The sequence below is a fragment of the Synchiropus splendidus genome, chromosome 7, assembly GCF_027744825.2.
Source record: "Synchiropus splendidus isolate RoL2022-P1 chromosome 7, RoL_Sspl_1.0, whole genome shotgun sequence".
NCBI classification, from domain to species: Eukaryota; Metazoa; Chordata; class Actinopteri; order Syngnathiformes; family Callionymidae; genus Synchiropus; species Synchiropus splendidus.
Window position 1 is genome coordinate 9,915,222 of NC_071340.1, and position 12,860 is coordinate 9,928,081.

Genomic DNA, 12,860 nt, shown 5'->3' on the forward strand with positions numbered 1-12,860 from the left:
TACTGATAAGTGTCTTGTTAAGAGTGGCTAGATTTTACCCTGGGATAGTCACTCACAACAACACCATGATAATTCAGTATTAACGGTACTTAATAATAGTTAAAATGTGTTCCCCAATCTATAGTTACCAATATAGTTTTTGAATTCCTACTCTCAATTCTACTTCTGTTTATTCCAGGGACTGAACTTGTTCCCAGTTTCTCAAAAGTCAACCAACTTTCTAGGAACTTTTTTATTCCTGTACTGCACCAACAAATGATGTTTTCATTTCATCTGCTGAGCAAGAACAAGGAGGAAGAAAATAAATCCAGACTGTTGATGGAAGCAGTTCTGACAGCAAAGTGCTCACTGTGAAAACCATTCAGAAACAAGCTCTCCAAAGCCTCGAATGCCACGATTCGACGACAGTGGACAAATTGTCCACTTTTGGAACGCAGGGCTTATTTGTTGCACCACTTTTTTCCATTCCACTTTTTGTTCCGACTGTTTGAAAGAGCGATTTGTATGAATTAACCACTGAGTGATTATTGAAGGCAGTTGGCCGTAGTGACAGACGGCTCTTTCTGTCCCAGTTTTCACTGTGATGACGTCTATAATTACTGACAGATGCAAAAGAAGTCAATGCCCCCCCCCCTTTCCTCATTCAACCCCCCCAGACACACTCTCTCAGAAACAGTGAGACCATTGCTTTGGAAACCTCCCACACAGATACACACATGTGCACATGTAGAGAGACTCAATTACATGGACCTGAGCTTAGATCCGCACAGACACCAGGGCCGCCACTTCATAGAGGAGGGGTTCGATGTTCTAATAAACAGTACAACTCTCAATAAGCGCTTGTCATGGTGGATAGCTGAAGCACAATTACGTCACAAAAACTAAAATGATTTTTACGTGAAAATAGTTACATATTCAGGTTTAAAAACAAAACAAAACATCAATTTACATTGATCTTTATAGTTTCCTATTAATCTGGGTTTGTATTAGTGACATAAAATGATGGTTACAGAGATCTAAAGTTTTTAGAGAGTGTATTACACGACACTGAAAGCAGTTTTATGTCAAACTTCCTGACTTCCTGACAACATTCCTGGCATCAGTCGCAGCTACGCTCCTCTTCCCACTTACACTCACAGCAAAGGAGTCGATCAAATGAGCAACCTCTATCTTCACCACACACCTTCACAACAGAACGATGGAGTGTTCCTTGTCGGACCCACAACGCCAAAGACTGTCTGCACCGCAGAGCTACAGTAACAGAGCTAACGGCTAACATTGTGACGTCTCACTTCTAAACTTTATTGACTCTTGTACACTATCCAAGTTTGCTCCGTTTTGTGAATAAAACTAAACGCAGAACCAAATAAATGCACTCCACGATGCAAAGAGGTAAAGAATCATTGTTGTTATGGAGCTGAGGCAAAGAATGTTCAAGTTTTGTCTTGAAATTCCTCAAACTAGAATAAAATCAATCAATAGATAGTGACGAATCCGAAACAGTTATTTAAAATAAATACATAAATATGGATATATTTTCCCATATTGCCCACCCCTTTCTGTAGGCATTTTTAAACAATTAGTTTCTACAAATATCTTGCCAAGAGAATAACTGTAGCTACATTTTTTCACAAACTAAAATGGATTTTCTGCAGGACGTTCAACTAAGCACAATTGCGCTTTGGCTGTGGTTCCATTGGTGGTGTGCCTCGGGATTTTGTGAATGGACGAAGTGTGCCGCGTCTTAAAAAAGGTTGCTCTAACCACTGGCAGTTTTTGGCAGAATTTGTTCAGCGGGTGGGTTATCAACTAGTTACATAAACAATATGGCTCACAGAAACTTCTAATATGCATGTCATATCGTTTAAAGCAGAGCACCAGGTTAGAAGAACCCCAAAACTCTCCAAAGGAAGTGTACCTGTAGTGAAAAGGCCCGCAGTGCGGGGATAGGAATGAGGGCAGCCATGAAGAATGCTGTGACGTTACTGACGGAAGTGAGCACAACGCTGGCCCCCGTCCTCTTTAGGCATTCCCCAGTACGATCCTGAAAGACAGATAAAAGGAAACGCAAAGCAAGTGAACCCTTTTGATCAGACTGTAGCCGTGGGCAGATGTGTAATGCTTGAGATTATGTACAACTATAATAACACGGATATGACTGACAGTGATTGCAACAGTTCCTGAAGCCCTGAAGTGTTCTTAGATAATCCGACCCAGTCTGCCGACTTCTGTCTGTAGTTTAAAATACAGAGAATCGGTAAATAACAAAAGGATCCGCCTCATACGCCATGATGAATTGATGGTTAAAAACGCTCATAAATCAGAGAATTACAGTCAGATGTGACAACAACTGCGTGAATGTGTGAAGACCTGAAGACGTGCAGGACCACACAAGCTGCGCCACAGGCGTGTGCATGTTTGTGTGTGTGTGTGTGTGTTCGAACCAGACAGGAGAGATCAGGTTCAGCTCTGTTTAGTTTTCATCTCAGCCACACAAAGAAATTGGGGGGGCTGAGGAAGGCATGGAGGAGAGAAAGGAAACAAGGGGACAACAAAAACAAGCAAATGCATGCCTGTGTTTTCCCCCTGTGGAGATGAAAAGTCATCCTACACCGCAAACACACACACACGTACAAACACGCACGCTTATGCTCCCTTCACAAATACACACTGCAAAATAACACCAACAACATTCTCTTATTAGGTTTTTTGATGTGTTTGGTTCAGAGCATGTCTCACTCTGCTTGTCAGGAATCTGGGGTGCCGGTGGGGCGCCGACATACCACTTTAACTATGAACCACAAATGATCTAAAATGAAGTCAACATGACAGCGTAAAATACAATCAGGGAAATTAGGTGGTTGCCTTTGTGAAAATGTTGGCTCACCTCAAATGGAATCCTCTTGTTCTGCCCCGTTTCACTGAAGGTGTGAGCGAGAAGAAACACATCATCGACTCCAACACCCAAAGCCAAGAAGGGCAAAACCTAGAAAAGCATAAATCAATAAAAAGTCAAAAAAATCAATGAAAAAAAGATTCCTTTTTTTAAAAATGAATTTCATGCAGCATTTTGTTGTCTTCTCAAATGAGGCATTAACTTCGTGTATTAATGACTGACATTTAACTCTCAAAGATGGAATGAAAATCAGTAATAAACTATTTAAAACTGATTATATAATATAAAGGGTTTGAAGTTTAGAATTAAAAGCAATGAGTGGGTTTGTTGCAAAAAAGATGAAAACACTAGTGACGTACAATGCCTTTTGTTTCTACTATTGCAATAAAAAAACATATGAAAAAAACTTTCAAACGAGCGTCTCAACGTTAAAGTCAGAACCTGTGTGGTGGCAGCATTGAAGGAGATCCCCAGGAGTGAGCAGAGTCCGAGCCCGGCTGCCACAGACAGCGTCACCAACAGGACTCCTGCCAATCCTACAGCCCCCTGAGATTTGGCGCAGTCCCAGCGCAGCATGGTGAGACACGCATAGGCCAACTGGGGAAAAACAAAAATGAATGAATAGGTTACAAACTGCCAGATAGACAGTGTACACAAGATTCTTTCCATTCGCTCTACATACCATCAACAAGTAGCCACTGGCCACACGGATGACACTGATGTCGGAGAAGGACTTGAGAATGTCTTCCAGAGTGGTGCTTGTGAAAGATAAGACCTTCTGAGACGAGTTTGCCCCTACACTCTGCAGCACCGCCTGGAAAAGAGACCAAGAAAATTGAGAGAAAGTGAAACAAATCTGTTCAAGCAGGAGCTTGAAGTATGAACTAATACAGGTATAGTGCATTATACGTGAACTATAGAAAGAAGAACAATACACATACACAACATACACATGTTCATGAAACAAAACATCACAGCTGCAGGAACAATAACAGATGGAACAAACGAATGGAGATGTAGTCAACGAGGCAACCTGCCCCAGACCAGAGCATAGAGTGACCCAGTCCAAGATCAAGACTTTGAGGGGGGCGAGACCAAGACCAAACTGAATACAGACTACAAAAGCAATATACGCACATTTACTACTTTCTGCAAAAAAAAAACGAAAAAAAAAAAACTGGTTTTCAAAACAAATCAAATACTAAACTTCTATCATTGGAACAAATGAGTAGTTTGTTCTGTACTGAGTTTGGTCTCGGTCATGGTCTCTCCCTCGCCCTTTATTGGTCTTGGTCTCAACTCGGGCCCTCAAAGTCTAGGTTGTGGTCTTGTGGTCTTGGTGGTCTGAACTACACACTAACCAACGGTTTCTATCTTCAGAATAGTCTGCTCAGCGAGTCTCATCTGATGGGCTCGGCTAACATCCTTCTGTCTATCGTCACCTCTACTGGGTGAGTAACAGCCAAGGTCAGATCCAGAACCAGCTGCTCAAAGCAACCTACCAAGAGCCACCACAGGACTTCGTGAGTCTGCACTTCAAAGGACACAAATCTCTCAAGTGAATAGAGTCTTTTTCTTGCAGAGAATCAAAAATGTCCCATGCACTCCATTTCTATTGCATAAACCACATTAAACTCCACAATAGGGACAGGTTCAGGAAGGATGACGACTTTTATTCGGAATTAGACAAAGATTTAGTTGTTAAAAATGGAAAGGCGCTTTGTCATTTGATCGAGACTTGGAATAGAGGCGGGGTGTTTCTGATATGAAACCCAGATGTCCACCTACATTTTTTCAATGCACACCTGGCCTGCAAGAAAACAGGATGGATCATGTCTCCACTCAGCATCTATAGCTCCATCCAACTGGAGAACATTCTAGCACCACAAGGCATCTTCTCACTATCAGTGCAGACAGCTGGCTTCAACATCCAACAGCAGTCACTGCTCAGCAGGGAAGGGATGGTGTCTGACACACATTAGGGAAACACACTTCATCACACACAAGCACCGACAGCTTGACCCAGCATGCCAAACTGCGTACTGTATAACCAACACATTTAAGGACAAATAAGGCCACGGAATGAATTTATGAAGTGCGTTTTATGATGAGAAACATGCCGTGCGCGATGAGTAAACGATCACACCTCTCTATCGCTCGATCGCTGAACTCTGGGCCCCAGAGATGAATGGAGCACACACACGCACACATACGGGGTCGCGTGGAGTCAAACAGAGGTTGAGGGCCTCAAAACAAAGACGAGATGATGTCACACGTGAGCCACCAACGGGGCCACAGCTGGGAAAGCGATTGCGCGTGAACTTTTGAGTGAATTTGTGTTTGAGCGAGCGCTCTGGCCAGAAAGAGAGTTTCAGCGCTCCCCTTAATGTATTCCAGACATACTCACGCTGTTCTCCATTGATCGTCTGCACTGAGCACAGAGTGGAGCTGCTCTTTTACCACACACCAACAGAGGTTTTCGTATCTATCAGGCCTTTGAATATTCACCTGTATCCGGCCGGTGATTTACAACGTGGTTACTGTGGATTTAAGATACATTTCTTTCCCTCGTTTTTCTTCCTTTGCTCTCTTACCTCAGAGTATCTCCTTTGCCAGGCTTCCAAGATCGCTGCAGCCTTCTCTTCATTCCAGTTGATGTTGGAAACCTCGTCGTACCCCCGAAAGTGCTCAAACATCTGCTTTGGAGTCATCAGCTGGAACATGGTTTGCAAGGCCTGGGCACTAGACGGCGGGAAGAAGCACTTTAAGTGAAGGTGAGACGAATGACTTGCTTGTGCCAGAGCTGGACTAAGTGGGGCCAGGGACCAAGTTTAGATGATTTTTCTGAAAAGATTTCTGAAAATGTAGGTTTCCCATGCTAGAGAAAAACTATAATTCCTGTCTGAATTATATTTTTAATGACCATTTTGGCTTATACTCAAAGGTTGCATGTTATTTTCATGCAACCTTTGAATATAAGCCTGACTGTTGAGACTGACTAGATATTACCTTGTAACCCAAAAGTTCACTCTAAACGACACTATAATTACAGAGGATTACCCATAAATAAGTGGGTAATGATTTTGTTAATAGTTAATATGTGTTCCCCAATCCCCAAGTATTTTTTTTATTTCAAAGACAGTTTAAAACATTGTATCTAATGACCTCCATCAGTACCATTTATCTATTGACATACGCCATAGACCTCACATATAATGTGAATTCTCTTTATAAATACAACCTTTGTGTTGCAGAAATAATCCCAGTAATGCTGGCTTTTAGTAAACAAGATGTAAAAAGCCTGTGCCAGCAGCAACAGCCCAATGGATGCACACACACACGCACACACACAGGTAGGCATGCAGACACCCTAATGACTCAATCCTGCCAGGAAAAAAACAACCGCGAGACAAACAACACCTCACACTGTACTTTCAGAGCAGTTCAGAACCTTACATCTAGTTCTGCATGCACACTTAAAGTTGTAATCTCACAATTGGTCAATTTGCATGATGCTGGATAAACTGCAGCTGTTGTTGGCTTCATGAAATATGGACTCTTTGGAGTCATATGTATTTTTATGAGGTTTCAGCCTGTGCGGTAAGTAGCAAGACACTAATTGAGGGTTTTAATGTTGGCGAACGAGTGTGCGTCTAATGTAAGTTGGTCTGAAGAGCACATAATCCAAGTGCTTTGCCAGGATGCTTGTGCTGGAGTTAGGGCCGTGTACTTTAAATCGCTGTATATTTGGACAAACTAGCCAGGCAATAGATCACCCTGCGCATGTGTGTGTGGAGTGTTCAAGCAGAGTAGCGAGAGCTGAGCAGGAACAGCTGGAGCTCTAAGATTTCACTGGAATCTGCTAATGACTGCAAGATTTACAACGCAAAGCGAGCAGCGACACATATAGAGGGCGAGACGGTGATGACGGTGGCGTTTCTCCGCGAGTCTAGGCGGATGTGTTACCTGAGTAGCGGTCCGCTGCCGTTCTTGGTGGTCCCTCCTACAATGAGTTCTTCCTGCCAATGCATGTACTTCCTGGAGAGGCCATGGCAGCCACCACTCAGGGTCCACGCCACGTCTAATGGCTGCAGCAATAAAACCAGCAGAGGGGAAAATAACTGTCACAAACGCTGTTCGACTTGGATTTTGATGTTTAACCAAAACATATGGACTGGGACCTACCTTAGTCGAGTTCTTGTTAGGTGCTGTTAGGGGGCAGTCGGGGTCAGCAGGGTTCAGACAGGGTCTATCCATGTAGCCGTGTCCCACGTCCGCCTTCTTTAACATCTCCTCAAAACTTTCTACGGGGATTTTAATCTTTCGTAGGTCCTCAAGAAAGTTCTTGGGGTCAAAGTTGGTCCAGTGCAAAGGGTCTCCACCTCTGCGAGAACAGATGGAAAAGGTGGTGAATGTGCAGCCTGTTGATACATTTGGATGCAAGTGAAGGATGGTGAACTAGTCAGCGCAAACATCGCCGTCTCCATGAGCACAACAGCAGAGTGCAGCACATATCTCGGAGGCGGAAGAGAACAAGAACAACCTTGCTAATTGGCAGAAAACAACTGACTAATTCCCACAATGCCGTGTGTCACAGAATTCCTGCTCTGACCAGTCTCTCCCTGTTCTCCATGCCACACAAATTCCGATCTCTCTTTTTCCCAAATCTCTTTCTCCGTCATTCAGACTGCATTGTATGTGCTTAACCAGGCTTGGGTTATTATTCCCGGTCTTCCAACCAGAACATAGTAAAACCCTTATTTAACACCGACGATCGAAGTCCGGCACCTGCTTTGGTGGACAAGACCTTGAGAACTTTTTGACGAATACATAAGCTGCCATGGCACATACATGTGCCTGCACACACACATGCAGAGGTAAAGGTCTGCTGAATGTTACTGTAGCAGCAGGCCATTAGCAACAGAAAGGACAGACAATGGTGTGAGGCCCAGGCTGGAGAGAAACTATCGCCAGCGACACGCATGCCAGCAATGACTACAATAGAGCCTTCAGTGGGGACGAATTTGGGACGCACACACATGCAAACACCCTCTTGTTTTGCTGATGTCTCGTGGTAGGGTTCAGTGTTTTGAGGGAAGCTTCCACAGAAACATTGGTTGTGGTTTGTTTAATGAAACGGCATACTTCCAGCATTATTAATAAAAATATAAAAAAAACCACTTGTACTTACGAAAGATAGACCATCCCAGAATGAAGCTTGGCTCCTTCCCAGAAACAGTCCAAAGGGGTGATGACGAGACAGGGATGAAGGTTTTCAATAATCTAATTAAAGGAGAGAAGACACTCAGGCGTGTTGAAAAGTCCACAGGAAATTAGAGTGAAAATGAAAGAGAACAGTCACGTCACAATACAGTCCCTGTTGCCTTCTCATTTTAAACTGTAGCTCCTCGAATCACAGCGTGTCATAAAAAAGTTGCAATTGCAGTAGAGAATCAAATTTCACACCTGCAAACTTCCACTTAAGACAAAGACAACTTATGCACACGCGCTATTCTTCATTGTCAGTTAACAGCAGAACTTCTGTCACAACGTTTTTCATTAGAAGTTAGATTTTGCAGCACAATTCTAAGCTTGTGACTCTGCAACTCCTGAACTGGAGTGCTATTTTTTTAATCACCAAAAAAACACTATTACTCACAACAACAAGTACTCACCTGATTAATATAACCGTATTCTGTGACCAATTCTCCAGATTTGTAGCATACATGTTCTAATTTCCATTGTCTGTGAAGACACAGTGCAGGTTCATCAATACAGGGAGCTAAAGAGGGGCGTGCTTGTGCTCATAAATAAGCCTTTATGGTGCATATTCATCTCACCTATTATAAAGGTAAACATGGACTTGGCTGGCTCTGATGGCTGACTCCAGATGCTGCAACAGCGCCTCCACAGTTAGAATATTGGCTCCCTCCTCCCGCGGTGTCTGGATCATCAGCTGAGGGCTGAACATGGCCTCCTCTCCCATCTTCTGACGGGTGTATTTCAGCTCCTGGTTCACACGGCCTCCAACTGCAGAGAAGAACACGACACATGATCATCCTTTCTCCACAACGGTCTGGTTTCGCTTGGCCCAAAAACTGCAACATTTCTCAGAATTATTTACAATAATTTATTAAGTCTCGTCCACAAGAAACCGATGTTTTCTCCAAATGAAACCTAAACTTTTTGAAGCCAGGTACCAGAGTGGATTTCCAACTGACTGCCTGTAACGGTTGTGCATACTGTTATTATTATTTAGATGTTCAATGCAGCTCAGTCTTGTCGATATTAAATGCTGTTAAAGCCTTTGTCTTTGATATGCAATAAAAGAGCTGCAATATTGCACAATTTCAGTCTCTTGGCCGCCATTTCCTCCATTGGGGAAGTAAAATATTTGTTACATGGGAAGTTGGATGTGATATTTATTTAATGCCGTCAAGTAGAAATAATTATTTACTAAAGAAAAAGGCATCACCAGATTGGTATCAGTACCCAATTGGTATTGGTGTCCAGTTTTTGGTATCCAGCACAAATGATTTTACACACCTTCTTCTCTGATTTTTGTGATAGCATCACACACATGTGTGCTCAGAAATTACGAGATGATGCTTTCCCTGAAACAAATCTTTGGTGCTGACTGTACGTTTTCAAAAAGGCAGGGAAGCCTTTTCGATTGGACAAGGCCCATTTTGCACAACCATGAACTTCACTTAATGTTGCCCTATTTGCTCTTAGTAACTTCATGTTTTTTTATGGGGCAAAGAAAGGTAATGAAACAGGGTCAAATTTCTACTTGGCAATAAAGACAATTCTCATTCTGATGAAGTCACTTCTGTGTGAAGCAGGAGACAGCAATTCAAGCTTTTGGCGTTGACATGATAACCAGACCATAGACCATGTTATGAGAAAACTGAAAACAAACCGCAAAAACTTGATAGCCATGTGGTAAAAATGTTATTGAACGCAACCAGAGCTCCCGATAACCGTAATCCAAATAAAGACCATGGGAATCTAGTGTTCGGATGGGTGGTACTCGGTAAGCTTTGGCATCCAACCCTGACAAATTCCATTATAGAAATTAATGAACGCTCATATTAAGACATACTAAAGTACTTTCTGGCTCTGACAGAATTCGAAACGCAGCCAATCTGACAGCCCGCTCCACTTACACACTAAACAGCATCATGTGCTGCAACATCTGTGACTCAAGAAATAATCTGGTGTTCTTTCTGCAAAGCAAACCCAAACATCTCGGCCTGGCTGCAACCTTATCAGACTTGTATCTTAAACAAAAGCACTTTTCTCACATTGATCTTGCACCACTTGAATGCCAAACAGTCAGTTTCCTTGAATTCAGAGGAATAATATCCGTTCAGAACATGCACATATTACTTAATATTAAATTCAATCTTACTGGAGAGCAAGGAGTGGGGCGGAGGGGAGGGGGGCTCGGTGTGGCAAGATCACGTGGAGGACATATGAGTGTGTAAAAGTGAGAGAGGCTCTTTTCCAGAGTGTGCTCCCAGTGTCGTGGTGGGACTAAGCCCTGTGCGTGCGCTCTGAGCTTCGCAGCTAGCTGGAGCTACAAAAGCAGCCTTTCAGGTCCCGGAGCTGCCCCTGCTCCACCCCAGTACAGCCAAGGCAGCGCTGGCAGTGTCTCAAACACACCATCAGATGCATGCAACAGCAGTCATGCAACCATCTCACATGTTCTACGACTTATGGAAGCATTTAACAATCTATTGTGATTCGGCACACTCGGCTAATCCACAGATTTGCGAGTACGATTGCACATTCATCCTTCTGAATCGGAATCTGTGTCTGATTTACCGGATGATGATTTGAGCCTTTCTATCATCGCTGACTGAATGTTCAGTGAAAGCTCAGGCAATTTACAACCCTCCTCTTTCGCAGCGTTCGCACACATCCAGCCGTGTGCCAAGAAACGCAGGGAGCGAAAGCCGACTGTGAAAAATTGGTAACATTTTATTACGTCTTAATCCAATTCAATAAGTCGGACCGATGTGTGAAAGCAGGCATAGAGTGCATATTTTGCGGCCTATTGTAATAGCATTGAAGTTGCACATACGCATGTCTTTTTTGTTGGCCTGGACCACCCAGTCAGACCAATGGACCAGGCAGGGAGGGGGCATGTCTTGGGGCATTAGGAGAACACAGTTGATTTCTTTTTTTCCTGCCCCAAACAGCATTCCCACCTAATCCAGTCTGAAAGCATGTTTATAATACTCATCATTAATAACAGGCCTTGGCTAAACTGAGCGACATGCTTTACACTGCTAGGCCAACTACACCGCTACGCTACACCAAACCTCCCTTCAAAAGGGGAAGCATGGAACTGATTTGGACCCGACTCACACTGACATACACTAACAAGTTGACTTGTCTGCTACGCTCAGCGCTCCGAGCTTTCGCTGAGACTTTGAATCGCAGCGCTGCCAAAAATCCAAATAAAAACATAGGTGGACAGAAAGAAAATTGGGCCACACGTTTAGAGTCGGAGAAAGCTGTGATTGAAGGAAAGACGGTCGGTATGTCCTGACAAAGCGCTCGCTGTCTGTTTTGAACGCGTTCCAAGATGTGGATTGCCACCCAAAGACCTTGAGTTTACAGCTAGCACTGAGGAATGGAACAAGTCAAAGGAATGTGCTCTCTCTCTCTCTCTCTCTACAGGAAACAGCACATTACGGCCTCAGGCTTAGAGAATTCCACACTTCACGAGGTTACAGCGTTTTGGGGTCAGCACTCACACAGCCTCGGGGTGAAATTAACACCCCAGCTGGACCAAGAAAATGTGTGGAAGCATGTGTGTGAGTGTGTGCATGTAAAAGTGTGCGTACACACAGCTGTGTTTCTTCTGTGACACATATTCACATATCCCTTCCCCTAAGAAAACTTTGTGACCTCGGTAGATGTTGATATGTTAAAGGTGTCTCGCTTCAGGCTTGACTGGCATGACCTGAACTCACAGCGCTGCTCCAAAGACGACATTCACGTCTTACTTCCTTTTCTGTTTCTCGTGGTGGGTGAGGGCTTCTATAAATCCACTCGTGGGCAACGACTTACCAAGGTTACATTTCATCAGATGGTAAACTTAGTTGTTAGGAACAGGGCCCTTTCATCTCAGGGATGTTTGAGGACTAGGTACTTTACGCTGTTCTTCAGGATGGCAACTCAACAAATTGCAATAATAAAAAAGCCCATTGTGATTAAACCCTGGGTTGCAAACTAGACTGTCAGGAAGTGACCAAGTCTGAGCCAAAGTCTGTCAAAGAAAAACAAAAAGTAAGACCTATTTCCAACAACAACTCTTCAATCTTGTAGCGTATGTTAATATTTTGATAAACGGTACAGTGAACGCAGCTGGACTCGGGCAGCTTTGATTTCTTTCACTATGTAGCACACAAGCACAAGCTCTCCAACAGACATTCCGTCCAAAGGCCTTCGAATTATGCAAAGACAGCATTTTCAAACTCGAGGGTCAGGTCTGCATCATGTATTCCCCCAAAAGGGGTTTCAAGAAATCCTGATACATACACCTGCAAGGCACACGGTCTGCTTGAACACACTGTAGAGCTGGAGGCATGTGGAGGGCGTTTTGTTCCTCATGTCGACTTTCATTGCTCATCGCAAACTTGCCACCAGAACTCGTGTATTTTCTTGGGACATGACTTTGAGACCCATGCTTGACAAGGTCGACTACCTTTTGTGCTAGTTCAGATCATGGAAATCCAAATAAAAGGACTTAAATGGACATACATTAAGATCCACAATACTACCAACCCATAGAAACACCTGTGTTTGATGTTCCACCTCATTTTTATGGCACTTCCTGGAATGGAAGTGTCATGGCTACTTGTATCTTTCATCAATCACCCACACAGACACAATAATAAAATATACAGCTAAACAGATAAGCAATTTGCAGACCATCACCATATCGAAA

The 12,860-nt window shown here is 43.4% G+C and overlaps 1 protein-coding gene across 1 annotated transcript in view; it reads right to left on the reverse strand.

The window, feature by feature from the left end:
• Positions 1-12,860, reverse strand: part of ptch1 (patched 1) — a 46,699-nt gene that overhangs the window by 20,181 nt on the left and 13,658 nt on the right. The window contains exons 3-12 of the mRNA XM_053869865.1: positions 8,737-8,926; positions 8,572-8,641; positions 8,088-8,179; positions 7,082-7,280; positions 6,863-6,984; positions 5,491-5,638; positions 3,579-3,710; positions 3,338-3,493; positions 2,888-2,986; positions 1,919-2,044 (exon numbers count right to left, since the gene is read on the reverse strand). Coding sequence (XP_053725840.1) covers positions 1,919-2,044; positions 2,888-2,986; positions 3,338-3,493; positions 3,579-3,710; positions 5,491-5,638; positions 6,863-6,984; positions 7,082-7,280; positions 8,088-8,179; positions 8,572-8,641; positions 8,737-8,926 — 1,334 coding nt within the window. The remainder of the gene's footprint in view (positions 1-1,918; positions 2,045-2,887; positions 2,987-3,337; positions 3,494-3,578; positions 3,711-5,490; positions 5,639-6,862; positions 6,985-7,081; positions 7,281-8,087; positions 8,180-8,571; positions 8,642-8,736; positions 8,927-12,860) is intronic.